At 32.3% G+C, this 25,670-nt stretch overlaps 2 protein-coding genes across 2 annotated transcripts; both read right to left on the reverse strand.

The window, feature by feature from the left end:
* Positions 1-245: 245 nt before the first annotated feature.
* LOC103843064 (AP2/ERF and B3 domain-containing transcription factor RAV1) lies at positions 246-1,581 on the reverse strand. The gene has a single exon (XM_009119764.3). It carries the CDS (start codon positions 1,447-1,449, stop codon positions 427-429), a length of 1,023 nt encoding a protein of 340 aa, XP_009118012.1. The 5' UTR covers positions 1,450-1,581; the 3' UTR covers positions 246-426.
* A 10,653-nt stretch (positions 1,582-12,234) lies between these two features.
* Positions 12,235-25,598, reverse strand: LOC103843065 (putative F-box/kelch-repeat protein At1g13200). Its single transcript, XM_033279025.1, is given in 2 exon segments — positions 12,235-23,386; positions 23,388-25,598. Coding segments are annotated over 2 exon segments (1,293 nt in total). The 5' UTR covers positions 24,627-25,598; the 3' UTR covers positions 12,235-23,332.
* Positions 25,599-25,670: the final 72 nt, after the last annotated feature.

Below are 25,670 nucleotides of genomic sequence, written 5' to 3' on the forward strand. Positions count from 1 at the left end.
TGTCTGTAGAATCTGCCCAACTGTGTTATGTTGCAGTTACAAATTTTTTTTGTTGCAAACATGTTCTAACAACGCTTCAATAAATCCTAGCATATATCTATCTATACATATGTATCAAAGGACAATACTTTCTTATTTACTACATGACTCTTTGTTAGAACATTAGTTTTGCACTACTGAAAGTATCCTTCATACGATCATATCGCCAAATACCATAGGAAGTTAGCTAATGGATACATAATGAATTAAAGAAGAAAGTGCGATCTGGTAAAAACATAATCACACTAGTAAAATAAGATATACAGTTCATCATTACAATAAATCAACTCGTGAACCTTTGGTACTAAGAAGAAACTGATGCAACTGAAAAAAGAAATGGAAAGTGGGATTAAAAAAAAGTTATTAAAACTCAAGAAAGAGGAGTGGTTACAAGGCGTGAAAGATGCGTTGCTTCTTACTACAGACCAACGATAACATCTCAGTATCGTTCACCACTCTCTTGTTCCCTACCACGTCGTTTCTTGAACCCGCCGGTGAAATGTTGACTCCGAACAGTCTCAAAACCCGACCCGTTTCCACATCCGACCCGGATCTAGACTTCCACCCAATGTATAGCTGTTGATCCTGGCCATCGGATCTACTGAAACTAACCACATCACCAGCACGTAGATTCTTCTCCTTAACGAACCGGCTCCAACCTTTGGTCAGAACATAGCTTTGACTACTGTTCCAATACGAGTAACGGAACCTCCACACTTTCCCCGCCACGTCCTCGAAGTTCAACAACACCCCTTTAACGGAAACGTTACTCGACGGCGGCAACGGAAAATATTTCTCCGCGTGGTGTTTCGGTATCACTAGACGGTTTAACTTCCCAACGTCGCTAGGCGTAACCGCTTTCTCAAACAAAGACACCGCCGATCTAAACTCCGTCGTCGAAACGCCGTCGTTTTGCGTCGTAGACCTAACCGCGTTTCCACTACCGTTACGTCGCCGTTTGCTCTGCTCGAGCTCCTCGCTATACGTATGCTTTCTCAGCATATCAACGATCTCAGATTTGGAATGTGTGTTCAAGAACTCGACCTCTCCGTCGTCGAGCCTCGCGTCTTTGAAGTTCGTGACGGCGTCTCGGCCTCGGAACCGGTGAACCGCCACGTCGTAAGAACGGGCCGCCTCGTCCTCCTCGTTGAAAGTCCCGAGCCACACGCGCTGGTGCTTCTCGTAAATCTGAGCTCCCCACCGCCCGTTCGGCTGAGGGACGACGCCTTTGTACTTGGACGACGGAAGCTTCCTCGACTCCGCCTCAGCTCCGTTCTCAGCATCTAGCACCACGCTAGATCCGCTTCCCATCCTGTGCAGATTCACCGACGTCTTGGCCGGAGTTATCGCCGGAGTTTCGTAGATAGAACATGTACTCGTCGTACTCTCGTCTACGCTACTCACTTCCATTAGTTTGCTTTTTTCTGTTTAAGAATTAACTTTGAGTTGTGAAACAAAGGAGAAGTCAGAAATGTATTTTTCAGAGAGAGCCTGTTGTTGGTGGGTGTTACATGAGTATATGTATGCATGTGTATATATATAGAAAGGAGACAGTGAAGGGAGGGAAATAAAAAATAGCAAGTGTTTTACTTATGTTATTATTATTATTTTATTTTCACTTTTTATTTGGGTAACACCAAAGAAATAAATAATATATCTAGAATGTGTCTTTCAGGCGAGTGATTATAGTATATGGGCAGTTGTATGGGAAGTAATATGGGTTGTATGGGTCAACTTAACATCGAAAGGGAAGCTTCGTGGAAAACATATTGAAAAAAGCTTATAATAATACACATATTAAATATTCGCTTTTAATTTGTTTACTATGGTTTCTAATGATAACCATCGTCCCGCAGTTAACAGTAATAAAAATTTCTATATATACTATATATATATATTTATAATTGTTAAAACCGTACCGTAGTTGAACCGTTTGTCCCGCAGTCACTATTCAGAGCCTATACTAAGACTTCAAATGTTTACAACCGCCCCACTCTGCACCGCAGTTAACAGTAACAAAAATCTCTACATATACCATAATCTATACGTTTTTATAACTGCTAAAACCGTACTGTAACAAAAATCTATATATATATCATATATCTATACGTTTTTATAACTGTTAAAACTGCACCGCAGTTGAACCGCTTGTCTTGCACCGCTTAAACCGCAGTTACTATTCGAGCTTAAGTCAGTTCATGGCGCTGTTAAATATAAAAACACATGACCAGTGACCACTTGGAATATTATACGATGTGTTTTATTTCGTTGTATGGCAAAAAATAGGGTTTCTGAAAAAAGTAGGGTCCTCTATATTTACGAGTTTATAGAAATATTTTAAGAAACTTTTATAGAAATAAATATGTTTTGAGCTGTGTGCATGGAAGGTGGGTCCCATGTGTGGACCAGGATAAGATAAAGACTCCACGTGAGAAATTGACATCATTTTACTGAAGTTCATCCCCCTGAGTTTTGATGCTTCTTTAAAAAAGAAATAATAGTAACTATGATTAAAGAAATAGCAAAATATTAGATTTGATAACAATGTTAAGATTCTATTGCTGCTAAATGTGGTCTGTTTTTCAATATTTGCTTCTCCAAATCTGATTTATAATATTCTTCAATCTTCGATGATGATTTCTTTTGATTACATAGAGTTATTTAACCAATAATATTAGTACATAAAGATATGTATCTTCTTATTCTTGGTGTTAGAATTTATTTCAAATTTTCAGATGTTTTTATTCTTTTGTTCTTTCTTTTAATCAATTTTATCCTACATTTTTGTTTGTATATACTATCATAATATGGAACACGATTTAACTGAGGATATTTTTATATTGGTAGTAATTAATCATTAACCGTTTGCAAACAGAAACAATCAACATTTAGCCAACGACCGACAACATCTGTGTGACATACATACTGGAAAAACAAATCTAATTAAATTCGCTACCCTTTAATTGTGTGTTTTACTCTTATGGAAGATAGTATTTGTGTGGTTTAATACCATATACTCATATGCATTGTATAATAAATTAATAATGTGGTTTGCAAATAAATAACAATTGATGTCGATAGCTTACGATCTTATCTGATATTTTTGTTCCTTTACCAAAGTATTATGCTACCATTTGTTAGGTTTGAACCAATTAGAGCTCTGCGAAATATCGTGAGATTCAAATTTTATTGGCTCTCCTTCTCCAATAGAAAATTGTTGACATTTATGTATCTATTTGTTGATTACCTGTTTCTATTTGAATTTTTGCTATTGCTATTACAATGATATTATTATATTCAACTTGATCCACTAGGATGGGAAGTGGGCCAATGACAAATCACTAAGAGGCATGGTCGTACGTGTTTTGTGTGGATGAATAATGATATGGGGGTTTCTTGACAGCAGGACAATTACTTTTGTTTTTAATTTTTTTCCTTTTTATTTTTAAAACAATCGTAGATTCATAATAGGATCAATACAATTAGAGGTCATAATATTAATATATACGTGTTACCAGTTTCATAAATTTTCTACCATTTTATCTTGTTCCTGTTTTTATTTAGAAAGTGAAAGTTAAGTATTTTACGAACTAATAAATCAGCTTTCCGAACTGTCGTTTAAGCTGTTTAATTTCATGACTGTTTTTAATTTAACCAACTTATAAAAAAATCAATGCATAGAGATACTTTGGCCTTATAGACCCAATACAAAAAAGTCAAAATCACGATCAACCTAATTTGTAAGATTCGACCCTATCTAGATAAGTATGCGACCACAAAAGAAATTTAAATGAAAATATATGAAATGGTTGAATTCGAGTATGTTGTCACGTGGCATTTGTTCCTCACTTAGCATTATTTTTTTCTATAAGGATTGGTCTCCATAAGAGAGATCGGACATATCTTTGTTTCTTGTTATGGCTCTGAGCCTCTGAGTATTTAAGATCCAAATTGATTTTGAAAGTGATAGATAATTGATTAAAAATGTACAAACTTGTGATAATCATCGAAGAAATGCATTTTCACCAGCTTGATTTCATTGTTGTATATCATAAATTTTCATTCTATAGTTTCTCCTTATATGTGGTCGTAGAATTTTATTTGGAATTTATATGACTGCATATGTTTAAATTTTAGGAGGATAGTAGAAGTAGTTTTGTTATATATATGAAAGAGTGAAAGGACTTTTAATAGTATAAAAGGGGTGAAAACTTTGGACATTTGTGATTGATTATAAGAGAAACAAAATAGATAACAGTACTAAAAATAAGCATGGAGTATGATTTATGATGATGCTAAAATAAGTATAGGTAAAATAGGATAATTATTTGTACGGACGAGTTGTTATTGGTCCGGAGGTGGACCTTATTTTCCGGAACGTGGTCCTTTAATTTCATTAGCTTGTCAATATGTTAATGTATTTCTGTTGTCGTTATATAGTTTTTGTCCATTGCTTCAATTTTGTCAAGTTTTAAACAGACGATATTCGACTAGACGAAGAAGAAAAAACGATTTTGGGAAAATATTGGATTCGTCAGGGGACGGACTTTAGAACTGGTGATGTCTTATATAATCAACTTCTTTTTGAAAAAATTATATAACTAAAATTTGCTTTATCGAACATGTTTATATTATGAACGTCCTAGATTTCACATTGAGTATGGTGTAAGTAAAACTTTCCTATAAGTTCCGAATGATAACTGTGGTTTGAGCGGTGCGGGACAAGCGGTTTAACTGCGATGCGGTTTTAACAGTTATAAAAACGTATAAATATATGGTATATGTAGAGATTTTTGTTACTGTTAACTACGGTGCAGGGCGGGACGGTTCGTAACATTCAGGCTCCGAATGGTAATTGCAGTTTGAGCGGTGCAGGACAAGCAGTTCAACTGCGGTGCGGTTTTAATAGTTATAAAAATGTATAGATATATAGTATATATAAAAAAAATTGTTATTGTTAACCGCGGGGCGGAACGGGACGACGGTCACCATTGGAAGCCTCAAAACCATAATTTGTATTTACTTATGAAAACGTTCTGTGAATTTCAGCTTACTCATTAACTATTAAAAATATCCAATTTGCTATTTTAGTTAAGTAATATACTAGTATAAAATAGTATATATAACATTTAAATTTAACACACGTGATAATTAAATATAGATATATTAAAATATGCGTAATAGATAGGTACTAGATGATATTGTTTACTCTAGTACAACAGTAATAGAGTAAGATTTTACTTTTTCGGTATGTGTATAGACGTTTATGAACTATAAGTATATATTAACAATTAATATTACATTGCAAAATATTAGGTCAGTTGAAGTTTTTTTTTTTTGAAGATAGGTCAGTTGAAGTTTTAATCTGAACACTGCAAAATAAAACCTAACGCCACATCCCAACTGAAAACTGAAGAATAATAATTATATACTGTTATAAAAAATTATCTTCGCCTTCTTGCTCGTAGATTCCAAACCTAATTATTTATTCGGATTCCTACCTGTATCCAACTCAACGATTCCCTTTCTTATGATGTCTTCATTTTTAATGTATTTAGCTGGTATATTTAAGTAACTCCCAAAAATAAGACGAGTCCTGGTTTAGTGTTCAAAGAAGAGCCTCGAGAAAAACATGTTTTTAATAGTTTAATGTTTTTTATAACGAGTATTTTGTTATACCTGCATTTCAGCTAGCTATAGTTATACGCACTGAAACTCAATAATATATAACACGATCAACTTGGAAATTTCAAATTAATACTGTATCAAAATTTTCTTCTAAATTGATTTAAAAATATAAACTTGCAAAACGGAACAGAGTTTTTGTTTGTATAATACTACCGAGTGAAAATGAAATAGGTAAACGTGAAAATTTGACGGCGAACGTCTAATCTTTTTATGATTCCACTAACCGAAATTTTCGATGATGTCAAGTGATTATCTGTCTTTATATCTATTCTATTAAAACACCAGTTTGACCCATTGATAAAAGTAGAATCCAACAATTATTTTTTTACTTTACCTCCTTCAAATAATAAATCATATATCTCCTAACTGCAATATATATTTTGTAACCATCACGTACTCAACGAAAAGGAAATGACAGTTATATTTTCTAAACTCCTATTTTAAAGGGATAAAACCTAAGCATTGACTTATATAAATATGTTAAAGCCTAGAAAAAATGTATTTAAACTCCCATCAAAATATATTTAAACTCTCATTTCTGTAACAAACAAACCACTATACAGAAAAATACAAAAATTACTTTCCTGTTTTTAAACTCCGATTTTAAAGGGCTACTACGTATATGAAAACAAATCTGGAATTAAAATATATTTTCTATTTTTTTTGTTACTCCTATTTGTTACCTAATAAATTCTGAGTATGTATTTAACAAACAAGAATATTCCAGGAACAGAGCACATAATGTTAAAATAGGTTTAACAGGGTTTGAGTGGACTTTAATAGAAATAAATATTCATATAAACTCATTTAGTTTTACGGATTTAAGTAGATTATTCGATTAAAAAATATTTATTAAATATGATTTTACTTAAACTTAGTAAAAACCATATTAACCGATTTACATATATAAATATATATGTATGTATATATATAACCAACATAATATATTAAAATTACTCTTTTCAAATATTTTTTAAAAAATTTGTTCGGTTTTCGATGCGGGTTAGATTTTGATATTGGTTTTTGGATATAACACTTTAAGAACCGTTCGAATATATATATGCGAGGTCTAATAGAGTAAGAAACTTTGATTTTCGGGTCGATTCCGAATTAGATTTTTTTTGGATACGGATATTCTTGACTAATATGGTAGGTAACTATTAAGAAAATATAATATGTTGTAAATTTTAAGAATATAGTTTAAAAATCATTTCTAAAACTTGACATATTTAATATAGTTACCAAAAATTATATTAAAATATATTAATATTAAACATAAATATTATTACAAAGAATAACACAAATATAAAAATTAAGTACTCAAAAAATTAAAAAAAAAACATACCCGCCCTTTTAAGGGCGGGTCAAAATCTAGTATCCTCATTAAGGTTTCCACATCATAATTTTACTATAGTCAAAAGTGTGTAACATTCGTTGGTGATGTATTTAGGATTAGGAACATTCTTTTTACACAACGAACGTAAATCGTCGAACCATCAAGACGTTATTTTCAAATGTAAAATAAAAAAATTTAATTATAGATCTTTATATAGTTCATAGTGATCGCGATTATCGTTAGGGGGTATATATGATAATATTTAAAAGTAATAAATTATGTTTGGTGCCACATAGAACACTTTCAGTTAGTAATTAACTAAAATAATAAAACTAGTACTTTAATTAGAATGACTTAAGATAGCTTAAGGCTGCGCCATCCCAATCTACATCTACCAACGATATGCCACGTAAGATATTTCATAACTGATTCATTCATATTCATTATCTTCCAAACCAGTTGGTCCATGTACTATATACATTTGGCCGACATCGTTAGAACTATAAGAACGGAATAAAATTGGTACATCACTAAAATATTGACACACATTGCTTAAACCTGTTTTAAAGACATTGAAATAACATCATAAATCTCAAAATCCAATTGTCGTCAAGATGTGTACGGTGTTGACATACTAAAATGCCAGAAGCCAAGAACTTGTGATTACATATCGCACGAAACCGTGGTTATCTCAAATGCGATTAGCTATGTATTGGTTAGGGAGGTATTGTGTGTTTGGAAAAAATGCTTTAGGTGCGTGAATACTTTTTATGCTTCATTGTTGATCTCCCAACCTAAGATACCACACTTTGTTGCTTAGAAAATTAATTACGACAATCGCTATTACAAATTTTTAGTATGCGTTAGTTGGTTACAAACTTACAGTGCATCAGCTCACTATATATGACTTCAAAATCCACTAATACTCCACGTGTTTTACAGTTTTTAATGAAAAGTGAGACTTTAATTAATGGCGTTAGTTTATAGAAACAAAATTATTAGGATAATTGCATATTGCCGAAAGGACTAGTGACAAAATCGGTCGTTCTTATAAGGGTTCATCACGTCACATGAGTGGCTAGATAATGTATGTATTTTATATATGTGTTATGTTCGTCGTCCTTTCTCTTTCGTAACGTTGGAGATAACTCGAAAAGTTCTCGGGTAGGGAATTTATCAAAATTATTATTTTTTATACAAATCAGATAGCGATGAAGATGATCATGATTACTATGTACAAAAAAGGTCACTATACTTTCCAAGGTAAAATGAGCTTCTACGAATGACATGTGTCATATCGATCGATCCGTTTCATCTTATCTATGTACATTTGTATAAGATAAAATAACTGGTATTGATGTAAAGTTTGTTAGTTTTATTGGTCGAGAGTGACCGATTGTAGTTTTTTTGTTGGTTAACTAGTAGTAGTTGACAGTTGACAAAAAAAAAAAACTAGTAGTAGTTGACAAAACAAAAAGAAAAGTTGTTGCTTACAAAAAAAATTGTATGGTTTTCTTTAAAATCTTCAATAAACATAACCAACACGAAGATTATCAAGATATGTAGGCACCAACAAATTTGTTTACAAATATTACCCAGTATCATTTGGATACCGATAATAAGATCAGCAAAAGAAAAAACTATGTTAGAAAACCCTCTTTTTAGGTAATTATTTCGGAGAAAAAATTAATATATGTTCACATCATATGTATAAAACATAACTTTAGTAACGACCACAATAATACTTTAAATATATAGAACTAAAACTGTGCTTGAAAATATTATATTCTCTATATTTTATTTTAATTGTCGTTATAGAACAAAATTATTAATTTTATATTTTAAATGTAAAATTTATTGATTTTATATTTTAATTTATTTTTTATGGGTCAAAATATGGTTAAATATATTGATAATAATGTTTTTATTTAAATCTGTGCGTAAATTTAAAATAATAATTAAAATAAAACTGAGGGAATCTAAACAAATAAACCCGTAATTTAAAGGAATTTAGCTGCTACCACAATATTTCGTTCGGTTTCAACATCGAGGGACAAGTGGCGTCCCGAACGCACTATTATTCTATTCGTTTACAAGCCTAATTCAAGCTTAATCAAATATCATCGATCAAAGCCATTCTTTGTTTGTAAAGAAAAAAAATAGATTTATTAGATATTTTGTGTAGGATGACTCTCGTGATAAGAATAGCAGATTAGCAGCACCTGGTGTATTGTAATCTAATCATTTTAATAATCAAATAGAATATATAATTTGATTTTTATCTAGAGGAAAGCTCGGATTTTTATTCTTTTTCTTTTCGCAGTTTAAACTTTAAAGATATGTAAAGGAAAATCGAATTTTATTTCTTGATTTAGAGAATGAAAAGGTGTTTTGGGAGCAATAAGAACTTAATGCCACGTAGATGTGACGCGTATTATGCCTTTTGATTCGTCAAGGTTTCTTTTATACGTTCACACTAAACCAACGCCAATTACAATCAACCATGATAAGGAAATTTAAGAGATCTACAGTTACAACTTTTTGTCATTGATATAGTAACTTTTTTTTATTGTAACTTGATATAAACTTTTTTATTCGTGATATAAATTAGTTGACAAAATTATAACATAAATTAGAATTGAATAATACTCAAATAAATATACTCATCAGTCATCACCGATATGCGTTCTTAATTCTATCGACTAATCTTCCTTAGTTCCTTTCATTCAACTAATCGACTAAATTAGTTTCTGATCAATATTTTATTTGAATCAAAATAAATAAAGGGCTCACAAGATATAATCATGCCAAAAATTAAACAATAATCTAATAGTAACATGAACAATCACACATTATTAAAATTGAAGTTACGTTCAGGAGCTAGTTTCTTTCTCATGTTAACTGAAGTTGCTTTTGTTGACTAAGTTTAAAGTAAACAATATATGTCGGTCCCACCCACTTCCAGTGTGCATTTACACAGAATTAGCTGATAATCCCGGTGACAAAAAAAACTGATAATCCAAAATATTGAAGTTAAAAAACTGATAATCCAAAATATTGAAGTTTTAGAAAAAAATTGTTTTACAAAGAAATGTTTATGTTTTCTATAATTTTTTTATTAATTCATAATAAGAAATGATAAATTTCAAGAACATTAATTAAGTTTCTTAAATTACTATTGGTTTAAAATAATAAAAAATTGACAAATGCAAAAATCGATGTATATATATATATAAATTTAATGTGTTTTTAAATCTATACTATACTAAAAAGGAATATAAGCTCTTCTTAGAGTGTCCACGTAAACACAAAAAATCGTCCAATCAAAAAGTCTGAAGTTGCCACATCATCTCATTTATTTTTTCGTAAAAAATGAAAAAACAATACAAAAGTAAGGATCAAACCCAGGTTAGTATGACATAAATATATGGAAAATACCACTAAGCTATTGAAACTTTCTTGAACACATATACAAGAATCACTAAATATGTAATCACAAACTCTTATGTACATTTACAATAATATGGATTCAACTTTCAAGACTCCGATACTTTGTTTTGTAAAAAAAATAAGTAAGTGACTAAGCTAAAATATTCTTTGAAAGTGTCAGAACATTGACAAATGCGAAAAAGCATAGATTTTTGTTTTCGTGACAAAGTTAAAAATTTTGTAAAAGTAAGTTTAACATATAAATTTTCAAAACAAATATGAAAAAACATAGATTTTTGTACAATTTTGACAAAACAACTCAAAACATAGATCTCTAATGTCTTAATAAAATATTATTTAAGAGTGCAATAATTAAATATATCAATTCAATAAATTTTGTAATTTATAGCCAAAATAATAACACAACAAATTTTGAAACATTTGTTTAATCTATCGATTTCTTTTCATGAGAATCCAACTAAACAAGATAAAAAACAATTAGATTTATTAATTACCATTTTATTCAATTTTGAATAATTTCAAATTGTAATGATGTATCTTTTTGAAGTTACAAAAAAATAATGTTCTTTTTTTATTACACTAGCATTATATATAGATTCCATATACACAAATAAATATAATATAACAACATAAACTTGGATTCATATGAAAAATTTTTAAGTTATCCACCAAAGCAAATTAATTAAATCAATCAAATTGTTAGAATACAACAAATTAATATACAATTTATTTTAAATTAAATTATTTAAAAAGTATATTTTCATTAAAAACAAAATAATAAAGAAGTAAAACTGATTTGATGGTAATTTTTATGACATATATATATATATATATATATATATATATATATATATATTATGTGAAAGAAATATAAGCTTAATATGGAAAAAATCTTAAATACAAAAAACTCTAAAATTTACAAAAAATTAATAAAAATTAAACTATGATATCAATTGAAAGCTTCTTAGACAATATTAATAAAATATTTAAGCGATAATTACAAATTTTATTTTTTTTGCGAGCCAAAAGTTTATTATTAATTAGCATCAGTTATTTCAAGATGTTTAAGAAATGATGGCCTTAAATGATATATGAACTATGAATAGTAGTACTTTGTAAAGGTGAATTAGATAACACAACTGCACATCATTTTCTGTCATTTTTGATGCTTAAATTCAATTTCTTCAGAGCAGTTATTCCACAAAGAGATCGTATGAGATATTGTTTTGATATTCAAATTTGTTTTTTTGACTGTTAAGAAGATTGATAACTGTAAAAATGTCTCATTCGAATATTATATGTCTATAACTGAATCCCCAACATGAGACAACTTTGTTTAAAAAGTAAATAATTTCATTTTTTTATATTATATAATAAATATATATTATTTACTGATAATAAAAATATAGTTATTCATCTATCACAAATATCTATGCAAATATGTGAATCAAGTACATCAATCAAACAATATAATGATTTACACAAAGAAAATTTATAAAATATATTTATGTTAAGTAGTCTTATTTTATATTCTTTAAATAATGTAATACAATATTATAAATTATTTTTTTAGAATTGAGAAATATATATATATATATATATATATATATATATATATATATATATATATATATATATATATATATATATATATATATATATATATATATATATCAGTTAGACAAATTAAACGATAATTAGACAAATTTGATTTTTTTTTGCCAACCAAAAATTTATTATTAATTAGCATTAGTTTATTTCAAGATGTTTAGGAAAGGATGAATAAAAAAATAGGATGGACATAAATGATATATGAACTATGAATAGTATTTTGTAAAGCTGACTTAGATAACATATATGCACATCTATTTCCAGTCTTTTTTGATGCATAAATTCAATTTTTTCAGAGCAGTTATTCCACAAAAAGATCGTATAAGATATTGTTTTGATATTCAAATTTGTTTCTTGACTGTTAAGAAGATTGATAACTGTAAAAATATTTCATTCGAATATGATATGTCTATAAACGAGTCACCAACATGAGACAAATTTGTTTTAAAAGTAAATAATTTTATTTTTTTATATTATATAATAAATATATATTATTTACTGATAATAAAAATATAGTTATTCATTCATCACAAATAACTATGCAAATATGTGAATCAAGTACAACAATCAAACAACATAATGATTTCCACAAAGAAATTTTTTAAAAATATATTTATGTTATGTAGTTTTATTTTATATTATTTAAATAATGTAAAATAATATTATACATTATTTATTTAGAATTGAGAAATACATATAATATCTTATCCGCGCGTAGCGCGGTTAAAAAATCTAGTATATGTAAAAATACTAAAAATCCATCTAGCGGGGTAGTAATTTTTAGAAAATATTGATATGATATATATGAAAAGCTTAATTGGTATGCCGGATCACAGGGCCATGCTACTCGGAACCCAACAAGAATAAGATGTTGCTTCTTTTTGAATTATACAGGAGTATCATGGTCCTACAGAAGTAGTTCAAACTAGTCATGTGTTGTGTTGCCACATGTCGTTTTTTTGTTCCTGACGATGTCGAAAGGTTAATTTTCTAGTGGCCAAGACTCGAACTTTGGTGGCTTCACCACATTAAACTTTTTACTTTCAAATTAATCACAACCAGACTACAAATCTTTGTTAGTAAGATGTTGCTTCATCTATGGCAGAGTGTGAGAGCAGTGACTAGAAATGCCTTGATGGGCTAGCTACCAGAATTTCTTTTCAAAATATATTAATTCATTTGATATTTCTGACTTGATCTACAGTTTCTTTGATTAGACTTTTGCAAATAGTTTTTGTTGATTAATAATCTCAATTTTTAAAATAAAATAATAGATTCATGGTACCTGCATGAAAGTATGAAAACCATGAAAATGTGACCAAGTCACCAAAGAAAAGATTAAAATAAAATTATGTTGACTATAACAATTAACAAGAATAAAATAAGTCGTCAATGACTCAGCGACATGAAGTATATTATATCTGCTGAAGTATTATAGTAGTATAAAATTGTATATGTATGTAAAAAGTATGTATATATATATATATACATATATGTTTTTGAGACTGTTCTTATAGCAAGCTACTGTACTGCAGATTTGCAACCTTTGTTCCTCAGTTCTTTAGCCATCACATTAAACAAATGAATCATATATTCGTGTTGCATACTCTTTATATAGGTAATGAATGGTAAACTTGTGTGTGCGGTTAAGCGTTATTGGCAAAACCGCTAACACTAGACCAATAACTTTTTCTTTTCTTGGACAACATAAGATTTCAATTAATAAAAGGTTTTAAGAGTTACATGACAGAAAGCAAGCATAGCTTGGCATATGAATCTGCAGGCCCGTTTAAATCTATCTTTAGGAAACTAAAACGACAAGAAGAGAAGGATGAAGAGATCGATGCGATGTCCGAGAGCACCCCGTAGAGTTCAATCGATCATCGTTTCGATGAGATTGCTTTGATGAGCACTTGAAAATCTGAGCGAAACCAAATGTCGTTGATGTTGAGATCCCTTGCATGGAGAAAAGCATATTTGATTGCGAGGGCCTCGGCCACCACAACACTAACACCAATAACAAAGTTGCGGTTTTAGAAATTAGGCTCCGAATGGTGACTGCGGTTTGAACGGTGCGGGACAAGCGGTTCAACTGCGGTGCAGTTCTAACAGTTATAAAAATGTATATATATATAGTATATGTAGAGATTTTTGTTACTGTTAACTGCAGGGCGGGACGATGGTCACCATTCAAAACCTTAATAATCGTATATATGTACATATAATATATAGGTGTATATTTATTATTGTACAACATATGAAGTTATATAGATTAATATAGGAAAATTTCTCGGAGTGACATTAAAAAAATCAAAATTGACTAAGTAACTAAAAACATTCCCTCTCTCCACTTTTATGTTCTTATCTTTCAACTTTTATGTTCCTATCTCTCTCTACCATTTCTCTAGAAAATTAATTTTGATTCTTTTTGGTTATTTAATAAATAAGCTCATTATTATACTTGCTTCTAATATAGAAGTTATAGAGATTTTACTTATTTTTCCATCAAACTAAGTTGGGTTTCATTTTTATTGTTTGCAACAGAAAGGCCAATTATTGCATGAACCTTATGAAAAGTCAAACAAAATATGGTTTGCAACTTTGCACTTGTTGACGCATAACTGGCATAGCTACAAATGCGATATTATTGTCTAATGAAAATCCTAATAACAAAAAAGGTAATATAATATTGTCTATATTTCCATAAACCCTAAGACACTCAGACACATATATTATGTATACATATTTATATAAATGGAGCGACAATTTTGAGACACCATATGATATTATGATATGTATACCTAGTTAATAGTTATACATTCGGCTGACGACTTTGACGGAGTCCAACATTACAAATCGCTGTTAAATTGACAATTAAGGTTTTCAATATACTTGCTGACTAATTACGTACATATACTTGGTTTGTAAGACTTTGAAAATTTTTGGATCGTCAGTTCATACCCAATATCCAAACTCAATTTTACAATTTTTAATTTTTAAATAGTGCTCAATACTTATAACGTTTTGAATTTTAGAAACGAATAAATCGATCTCTTTGTAATACCACTAGATTGCCACATTTTAAATTTTATATATCTGTTTTAATATATTTGTGTTGTTTCCTAGCTAGTTACCATTTATCGTACATTCGTCATTGCTCTAAAATTACATCGGAAGTTTTGGGTTAGGAGTAGTTAGTAAGTGAAAGTATTAAATAGTTTCCGACAAAAAAAGAAAGTATTAAATAGTTTATACAAAAATTCGTCAAAAAGAGAATTTATAAAAAAAATTAAGCAAATAATTTAGTTTATGTAGTGGAAGTGTCCGTGAGAAAATTAGATAAATAATAATAACCTTATAATCTTCGAATAGTCAAAACTTAAGAGAGGTCGGAGACGTCAAAACTTTTGTATTTGTATTTCTATGTGACATGTCGACAAAAAATCAACGACAGAAAAAGAAGAAGAAAAGTTTTAAGATAGTTAGAAAAATAATAACCAAGTTGACTAGTTTTTTTTTTTGTGCGAACCATTGTCGAGTTATAATCCAAACGTAAAAACAGAGTAGTCAATAAAAAACAACGTAAGAATAATTTCATAGACGTTTAAGAGTTTATGAACCAATATGTATGCATTAAATTACAGTTTAATTATAATCAGGTTAATAAACATTAATGAGTTTGGTAAAAAAAAGTTAATAAACATTGATCTAGTTATATCATCTCTAATGGCATACAAAAAAGTTCTCTATATTTCACACTAAAATAAAATAATTCTAATAAACATTAATGATTTACTCTATAATAGAGTAGAGTGAACCATTGAAGCAAATCAAACTCTATAATAGAATTATTTTATTTTAGTGTAAAAAATATATAAAATTTTTGTATGTCACTAGAGATGCACTTATACATACTCCATGAAAGATTTGACCCAAAAAACATACTGCACGTAAGAAGTACGTAAATCAAGTTCACTCGTCCAGACTCTGATCAATCAAAATAAATGATTACTCATGAGAATCATAGAATTGAAATTGTACCAAAAAAATCATAGAATTGAAACTCTGCTTACTATTTAATTATAATATTTGGTACGAAATATCTATCTGATTATGATACGGATTTTAATTGGACATAGATAATCGACATAGATATAATCTAAAGGCTATGTTCTGTATGTGATTATAATTTGTTTATGACCACAACTTAGAAACAAAACAAGATCTGGGTCACTGGTCCTTAATTAAAAGAAAGTACCCACTTGCTATTATTTATAATTTTCACGAACACCAATCTCCATAGAAGTCTTCTCCTTGTAATCCATCAAAGTCTATCTGCCAGCTTTGCATATAACATTTTTGACTTTTTTTGCCACTTACATCAATTATCAATGATAATTCAGTCGTATACAGATGTATTATATATAATGGCTATATGAATGTGTAGACTGAGAAGGTGTATACATGCATATAAATGCTTGTATAGGGGAAATTCTTCTAAAGTTTTGCCTTAACATTTGTAAATGGAAGTTATCGATATATTGTTCTCAAGAATAAATAAAATTAAAGTTAATGTCTAACGTAACATGTTATATAAATATTAGGACGATGTCTTATCACTTTCGGATTTAATAAATCTAGTAATCTACAAGTTTGCTATGAAAGACACAAATTAAAACCCGATTATAGAGCAAATGATACTTTTAACAAAAAAAATATAGCCATTAAGAACTTAAACAAAATTTTGCACGGAGTTGAAAATTCCCATGCACATATACAATTAACATACTGTTAATATGTAAGTTTATTAGTTAGGTTAGGATGATTGAATCAGTACTGTATATGATTAACTCCATGCAAAATTAAAATAATAGTGGATATTTCTGAAAATCTTATATATGATTAGAGAGATACGTCATATTAAAACAATTCGTAGAATAAATTGTCATCCTATGGTTGAATAGCTATAAAATGAACATGTATTTTATAGGGTACCCTAGATTTTGTTTATACATATATATATATATATATTTTTTTTGAAAACCCTAATACACGCAAGAATGTCACACATACTTGTACCGTTGTACGTACCCGGAGACTTCACGCCGACCTAAAATAAATTCTCATTCTCCTAACTCTCCAACTCTCTATGCATATACCACTTGGCACTTGTACGCTCCATTTTGGTTTTTCAATTTTCGTAAAACTTTTTCTCTTTTTTGCTAAATGGTAAATATCATTATGAAATGAACGTTTTGAGGTTACAAATTGTTACACAAGCTGTTCGACCTCTATGCTTGACTACACGGCAAAAAGTTTAAAAAACATGTAATCAAATGACAATCGCCACTGAAACCGTTCTGCTTGGAAGCAAACAGGATAACAGTGATCGATACAAACTTGAAAAGTCGGATGAAAGGTCAAAACGAGGTGGGCAAGAATGGAGAGACCGGAAGACCAAAGCTCGGTGGACACGACGCTAGCGAGAAGTTGTTTCATCCTATTGCAAGCACAATTACCTTCCTCAGAGAAGCAGAGACAGGCCCGCTCAAAGATCACCCTCAGAATCCGGGCTGGGCAAGATCTGAACCTAATTTCAGCAAAGACAGGACAACAGTAACCACGGGTGCTTAATAGCGCTCAACTCACCTAACCGCACTCGTCCTCTAAGGCGGTTAAGGGTAAGGGTGCAGCATCACCACCTCCCGGGTCTTACTCTTTCCTCCAGCCGCAAAGTGTTACCACGAACTCCAAAAATCACAGAACCTCCATAGCCTTATTCAATTAAACCTACAATCAGATCCAGACTCACAAGCAACGCCAATCAATACCAAAGAGGGGGACGAGGAGCTAATTAAAGCATCACTCAATAGCAGACCGCTTGGCGTGACTCTATGTAGAGACATCTCCACAGTGAAGTCTGAAGTCCCGAGACCTCTAACACAAGCGAAGCTTACCCATATTACTTTGGATCGAGATGGCAAGAAGCGACATTTTGGTACCACTCCGTAGAGGTAACCTAAATGTTGGGAGAGGAGTCACTTTCACAGGCGGAGAGAAGCATCAGAGTGCCGGCATAGTCGCTAGAGAAACCAGGACACTAAACGACGCTATCTCGAGTTGAACTGTAGCCGGAGCTACAGGTTCGCACACCACCGAAGAGTAGAGGCCCTTCACCAATGGAACCACAAACAGAGAGGAAGATGGACTTAGCGGGAGTATCGGTTGTGGGCCCTCTCACAACGCCGAACGGCGCCGGAAAGGCGTGACGGAGACGAAGCTTGAGGTTGAAGAAGACTAGGTTTCGAGAGAGAATAATTTGGGGGCGCGTGACGTTCACGCTCTCGACGATGTATATCAAACTTTTTCTCTTCTTTAGTTTCTTCTTTAATTTTTCACTGCGTTGAAAATCTTCACATGTAAAATTTATCTCGTGCAATGCTATCAAACGAGATTACAATTCTCGAAATAAACGCTTTCTGAATCTTTCTATCAAGATTTATTTTCTACAAATGTAAATGATAGCAAACGAATAAAGTGGCCCATTAGCTCGGTTGATTTTTTTTTTTTTGTCTGGTTAATTATGCTATTACAAATTATGAGAAACATTACATAGACGATATTATAGCCGAAAATTCTACCTGCCTTATGAGGATTCACACCTGACTGCATCACCCTGAGTAGCTCTACGAGATCCATTCCTGACGGTACTCTTTGCGCCATGCTGAAGATCTCTTGTAAGCATTTTCTCTAATTTTCTGCATAATTCGCCTTCTCCGGGAATTGAAACCCAGACCTCTTCCTGTAGAAATTGCGTTGTAGAAGCTTTTAAACCTTGACCAGACCTAGGTGTAGAAGCCTTTAAACCTTGACCACTAGGCCACGGTGTTTCCACAGCTCGGTTGATTAGAGTGTCGTGCTGATAATGCGAAGGTTCGAAATATGCATAGGCCAAACGTGTTTTAGTTTTTATTTATCTTCTGTTTATTTAACTTCAATATCGGCCCAATAAGAATCATTTTCAGTCGTCATGGGCTTTCTCTTACGTATATGGCATCACTACAAGGGGAAGTAAAAGCTTATGAGATTCTGACATTACAATCTCTAATGGTAGACAAAGATTTGGATTCTTCCAAGCCTTGCATCTTCTTCCCATATATTGATAAAACTTTCTAGAGAATTTAAGCTGTTAGGTTGTTTCGATTGATGTGTAATGAACCAAGGACAAGACAAGGCAAAGCCTCAAGCTATTCTGTTTAACGTTTCTGCTTTTCTAAAACCATCCCGAGTACATATCATTAAACACATGCCTCTGCTTCTAATGCTCTAACTTCATCCTCCATCAAAAGGGTCTCTTTGGATACAAGAAGGCTTTCACAATATAAATGTGAAAGTAACAACACATTTCTTAGATCATTCACGTGAGATGTGTTATGTAGTTAGAAAAGTCCATAGCTTCTTTATTATTGATCCTTCACCAGGTCTTGGTGATCCATCCTCAAATTCTTGATTTACATCCTCATATACTGTTCTCTGCTTCTGATCATATTCAACAGAGAAGCTCATCAGCTGCTTCTCCCGCATTTGCAACCGAAACATCCACATTGTGGAAGAACAGAGTCATTCATACATTGTCCATGAAACAGCTTCTTCATCGAGATTGGAAGCTCAGGAAGACAGCTTCCTCATGATCTAAAGTTTATGGTAAGAGTGGTGATTAGTCCATTGAACATCCATCCTACCGAACTAGAGGAAGATGTATGAGTTTTCTTTTAGGTCTGTAAAGGTTTTCAGCGGTGATGTTTTGTACTCTGGTTTTGACTTGTCTTGTTCTCCACCCCCTTTCAGTTTCTACATTTTGTGGACATGGTTACATATATAGTTTAATCTTTTGCTACATAAACCCGCGCGACATTCTACATTGCTTTCTCGGTTATAACACTCTTTATCACTGGCTTTGAGCATATGTTTGGTTGGTTCGATCAAGCATATTATCAATTTACAATCTAAATTCATATCATCATAAATAAAAGAAAAAGTAAGAAACTATAACACACCATCATAAAATATATTTAATGTTCCTTAAACCACAAGCACTTCATAAGTCTATTTACAAACCACAAACTATTTTCATATGTTTCATTCAACATCATCATGAGAAAGAGAGGAATATAAGAAGAAAAATAGAGAAACTAGAGAAACCCACCGATCATATAAAATAGAACTTTATGTTTCTTAAACCCATTAAAATATTGATTTCAAGCACCTTTCTTGACCTTTCCCTTCTTGCTCTTCCCGATGTCCTTCAACTTCTGTGCCTCTCGCTGCACCTCACTCTCTGGCACACCAAGCTCGATGGCTATCTCCTTAATAAGATTCTGATTCCCTCCAAGTCTCGCAACCGCATTGTGGTACCTAACGATCATGCTATCGTTCCAAGCACCACTAGATGACATTTCTTTCCTGTTTGTGAAGAACAAAAGAGAGGAGATTGATATTGTGATGACTGATGAAGAGAGAGAGTTTGATGAAGAAGGGGTATAAATGCAAAACAAATTGCTTGAGGAAGATGCAAGGAAGCTCGGTCTGTCCCCGATTTGGCAAATTATGTCTCAGGTCCTTAGCATGTGAAATCTCGGCTGATGTCATCGAGGCACACCACATTTGGCAAATCCTATCTCAACAGTAATTAGCCTCAACATCGACTTTTACTTTTTCATCTGCCAAATTGTAAAACAAACGTATGCAAGCACATGCAAATCATTAACATCCTCCTTAATTAAGCTTTTTACTATTGTATGTGCGAGGATTGAGGCTCCTTAACCAAGGTGGTATCTGCGTAGCTTTAGTTTTGGAAACGAAACTTCCTGCTTGAAACCATTTTTATCATGCCAATCACTCGACCACTGAGTGAAACCTAAGCACATAAACGAATGTAAACATCTATAAAACAAAAAGAAATATAATATATAATCCAAGGATCGAACTATTATGATGGATTTAAGGTTTATAGGTACGGATGTGGGCTGAACGAGAACATATATACATTACGACGTAACAATACATGCATGCAATACGTTCCCATTATGCAACTCCCGAAGAGAACTTATATATTATTAGCAGTATAGTTTGTGTATATAGCACGTAAGCGTAACTATAAACGTAAATGTAAATATTATTAGCAGGATTATACAGTACAATCCTTTATATACAAGTATAAACTGATCCACCTATGTACAGTATATGTAAGCTGTATATGTACACGTAAGCTATATATACACAGAAACTATAGTACTATACTGCTAATATTGTATCATCATTTTCAGTTGACTCCCTCTTCACCGGAATCTTGTTTGACACAATCCCTCTAATGCTTGATTGCTATACAAACGGTTTTGAGAGATACTCGTTGGTGCAAAACTGATCCAACTATGTACGCAGGGCCAATTAAGGACATTGACACTTGTATTATACCAGAGGTTGATAGAAAATTAAAATATGTTGCATTTTAACAGATAGGCTTTCTTACTATTGAAGAGATAGTGTCAGAAAATAAAGTCCAAAGAATAACTACAAGAGTTAATGATGAAGAAAATGAGTTAGAACAAGACTGGGCTGACATACAAAGTCTTCAAAATTATCAACTAGCAAGGAACAAGTGGGGGAAACGAGATAAAGGTCCTCTTAAGCCGATTATTATGAGTCTGACTCACACCATGTCTGGAGGTTACATGTCATATATGATACAGTGCTTGAATTCGTTCTTTGAAACATTCTATGGGCCATCATTTTAAGAGCATCCATTGTTAAAAAACTTATGTGTTTGAAAAACTCAAATAGGGCCCCCACATATTCAGGCCCGACTCTGATAGTAGTCTTAATCTGCATATATGTCATTGTTGTTGGTGTCTTATGAGTTTACAGGGTAAACTAATTAGTTACAGCAAATGTTGAAGATGATGCAGACATTGCTGCATCTGCACCATCAAAGGACAATGTAGATGGAATTAGCGCATCGGTGGTGGAATCTCTTCGAGCCAAAAGATTAGAAAGTTCGGAAGTTAGGGCTGAGAGAGCTGTAACGGTAATTCAAACTTCCTCTTTTCTTTGTGGGTAGCATAGTGGCCGGGAACGTGCTACATTTGTTTTTGCCAAAATGTGAATTTCATTCATATAAATATGAGAAGAGTTTCTGGTAAAAGAAACCCCAACAGAAAAGAGATGGTATGTTTCTGTTATGCTCTCAGTACACATCTAGTGCTGTTGTAAACAGTATAAGCTTTTAATTCGATAATGGGAGATCCAACTTTGAAAATAAGTAACTTTACTCCAAGCCATATAATTCCTGTAAAAACATCTAGGGGGTGTATTGAATTAGAAGTTTTAAGAGATTTTAGTTTTGTTTAGTCAATCCACTGTTATTCAACTAATAATTTATAAAAAACTTTTTCAAGTCATGTGTTATTGAATATGAAATTTATGTAAATTCATTAACTACCACTTCAAATCACTTGTTATTCAATCACCCATTTATAAAAGCTCTATCAAATCTAGTGTTATTCAAAGCTAAATCGTATTTTGAACAAAAGAAATTGTAAACCGGATTTTAGAATACTTTAAAAATTGTTCATAAGAAATACACAACTTTATTAGTGTTATTAGAGAAACCTTTTAAGAACATTACAGAAAAAGAATTTCAGAAATATATCAGTTTACTTCATTATCCATTCGTATCCCAATTGTGCGCTCTCGATCAATCCTTAAAACATCTCAACTTCGCGCAAATGAAATTTTGTTGCAACTTTGAGTACACCAGTCATGTATGATGTATCTTCTCTTTTCTTGCTTGGGTCAGTTTAGACGCTGAAAAGTTGTGACAAAAAAGAGAAGATACATGACAAAAAAAATTGACTCAGTCAGTCATATATCTTCTCTTCTCTTTTCTTGCTTGGGTCAGTATAAACTTTTTGCTCTCTTCTTGTCTCTTCGATGAGAAAATAAAAGTTGTGACGATAGGAAAAGCTCAGACTTTACATTCATTATTCCTCACACATCATTTTCCATTTAAAAGAAATTGCAAGAGATGGATTCTTTAGAAAACAAGATAAGAGAAACCCCAACAGAAAGACATGCTATGTTTCTTTCGTGCTCTCAATACACATTAAACGTTGTTGCAAATAGTATAATCTTTTAATTATATATGAGAGATCAAACTTTGAAAATAAGTAACTTTTCTCCAAGCCCTATAATTCCGGTAAAAAAAATCTAGAGACTTTGTTAGGGGGTCATATTTTACCAGACCGCGGGAACAGCGATGTGAGAGCAGGATCTTCTTGTTCTTGCATACTGCCACTGGTGTGGATGGCTCAACCATATCCTTCTGGCTCCATTCAAACATATCGCGGATCTCAGTCCGAGGAGAATGGCAAGAAATGAGATCTATGGAAAAAATCTTCTCCCAAGTGTCTTCTGATGGTTTTAACCTCCAAATATCTTGGATCATGGTAACATGCTCCCTTTTCGACATACACAAATGGTTATCCAGACTGCACATGTCTATATGGTTAGGATCTGAATCAGCAATGGCGACAATGATATTCGGCAGCAACCTGAATGTTTCTGTCTGGATATCAAAAGCTACCACTTCGATTCTAGCGTTATATGGTTCCGTCAACCAGTACACGGACCCATTTGCATAGGCTGGCTTTTGATTATAAAATATACGATAACTTGGAGTGCAAGACAAGTATCTCCAAGTGTTTGCCCTAAAGTCAAAAACCTCGCACTTGGTAACTCCCTCGCTTGGAAACGAAGCATCAGCATTGTAGTTTTCACAATTATACAACCAAACTAATTTGTAACCAGCAGCAGCCTTCACGAATGCTAGATGAAAGAGTGAATCCATGAATCTCCAATCTTCTCGAGTCGGGTAAAACTTGTGCATCGAAATCTGAAACCTAGACGGAGGAAGTTGTCGGAGCCACCGTGTAGCCGGGTTAACTACATATACAGAGTGAGATTGTGGGGAATGAATGCAGAAAAGGCCATCACAGTTTTCAGAAACGAAGGTACAGTTAAAGAATCCTTGAGGGAAATTGATAAGACTAAAAGATAGAACAGAACCCGATTCTAAGCAGAATGTTCTAAAACCAATGTCTGTGTCTGGGCGAAGAGTCCATCCAGTCTCCTTTTCGTCGGTGATGACCATGACTTTGGGATGAACCAAGCGGTATTGCTCGGCGATCTTCAAGTGTCTCTCTGCGAAAGAGAGAGACTCGATCACCACTCTCCATTGTTTTGAGAGCGACTTGAGACGGATTAATGCTTTCACAGGAAGCCGCAAGAAGATCTCCTCGATGACGTCATTTGGTAGTGATGATGGAGCAGTCACTAGCTTCTCGTTTCTTCTTCTTCTTTTTCTTATTATTCTTCGGATTTTTCTTCTCTTTCTCTTTCTTTGAGATGATGATGCAATCATTACTCGCTTCTCTGCCGTCTCCATCGTTGATAATGAAATGAATTCCCCTTGCTGCTAATTCTTATAGAGGTATAGTAAAGATCTTTCATCCTAATTCATCATCTGCATATATAGCTCATAATCTCTCAGACGTTAATGCACAATATTGTCCAGCCACGCTATAAATTAAAAGTCAATATTCACATATTTATATATAGCTCATAATCTCCCAAAAATTAATGCCCAAGATATGATACTACCATAAATATTCTACATTATGTTAAAGTTCCCTTTTTATCACAGTTAAATATGCTTTGAAATATATATTTCCCATAGAGAGGATATCAGAATTCTTGCCAAGTACATCTGTGAGATACGATTCTGTTTGGGCTAGTGGGCATGTTTCTTTGGTCTGGTGATGTCTAACAGAGGCCCAAATAGAAGCTATAGAAGTCCAACCTAACAAGTAACAAGAGATTATAAGGCATAAAACATTGGAGTTTTGCACCAGGAAGTATCTCGCAACCCCGTGTGTTCAACTGTAGATGGAGAGACGGGGATATGCAGTGAGTGATTATGTACGAAGCCTTGAGAAGGGAACTACCTCATGACAAGGAAGTTGCTGAATCTTTATTTCATTCCCAAGTCCCATTAAAGAAATCTTTGGTGGTGAAGTTGATGAATTTTAAGAATTAAAAACCTTTTTTCTTCGTTTTGGTTTCAGGGTGTTTTCCTGTGATATCTACAACGACTTGTGGTATGTAGAAAAACGAAGTTTAATGGGAAATTACGAGCGAGAATTCAGAGAGGTTTTCTAGTAAACTGAAGAGAAGAACACGTTTATAATATATATATAAACTAGTCATTATAATTTAGGGGTGGGCGTTCGGGTACCCGTTCGGGTTCGGATCGGGTATTTCGGATTTTCAGGTATTTCGGTATAGAGGTGTAGAACCCGTTCGGGTATTTCTGTACTTCGGGTCGGGTTCGGGTATTTTTAGTTCGGATTCGGTTATTTCGGATCGGGTTCGGATATTTAGATTTTGAAAAAAAATATTAAAATTTTCATTTTTCAAGTTTCTTATATTT

Source organism: Brassica rapa, chromosome A09 (assembly GCF_000309985.2).
Source record: "Brassica rapa cultivar Chiifu-401-42 chromosome A09, CAAS_Brap_v3.01, whole genome shotgun sequence".
Classification (NCBI taxonomy): Eukaryota; Viridiplantae; Streptophyta; class Magnoliopsida; order Brassicales; family Brassicaceae; genus Brassica; species Brassica rapa.

Excerpts from the sequence above, each read along its gene's own strand:
- LOC103843064 (XM_009119764.3), bottom strand. The coding sequence starts at position 1,449 with ATGGAAGTGAGTAGCGTAGACGAGAGTACGACGAGTACATGTTCTATC.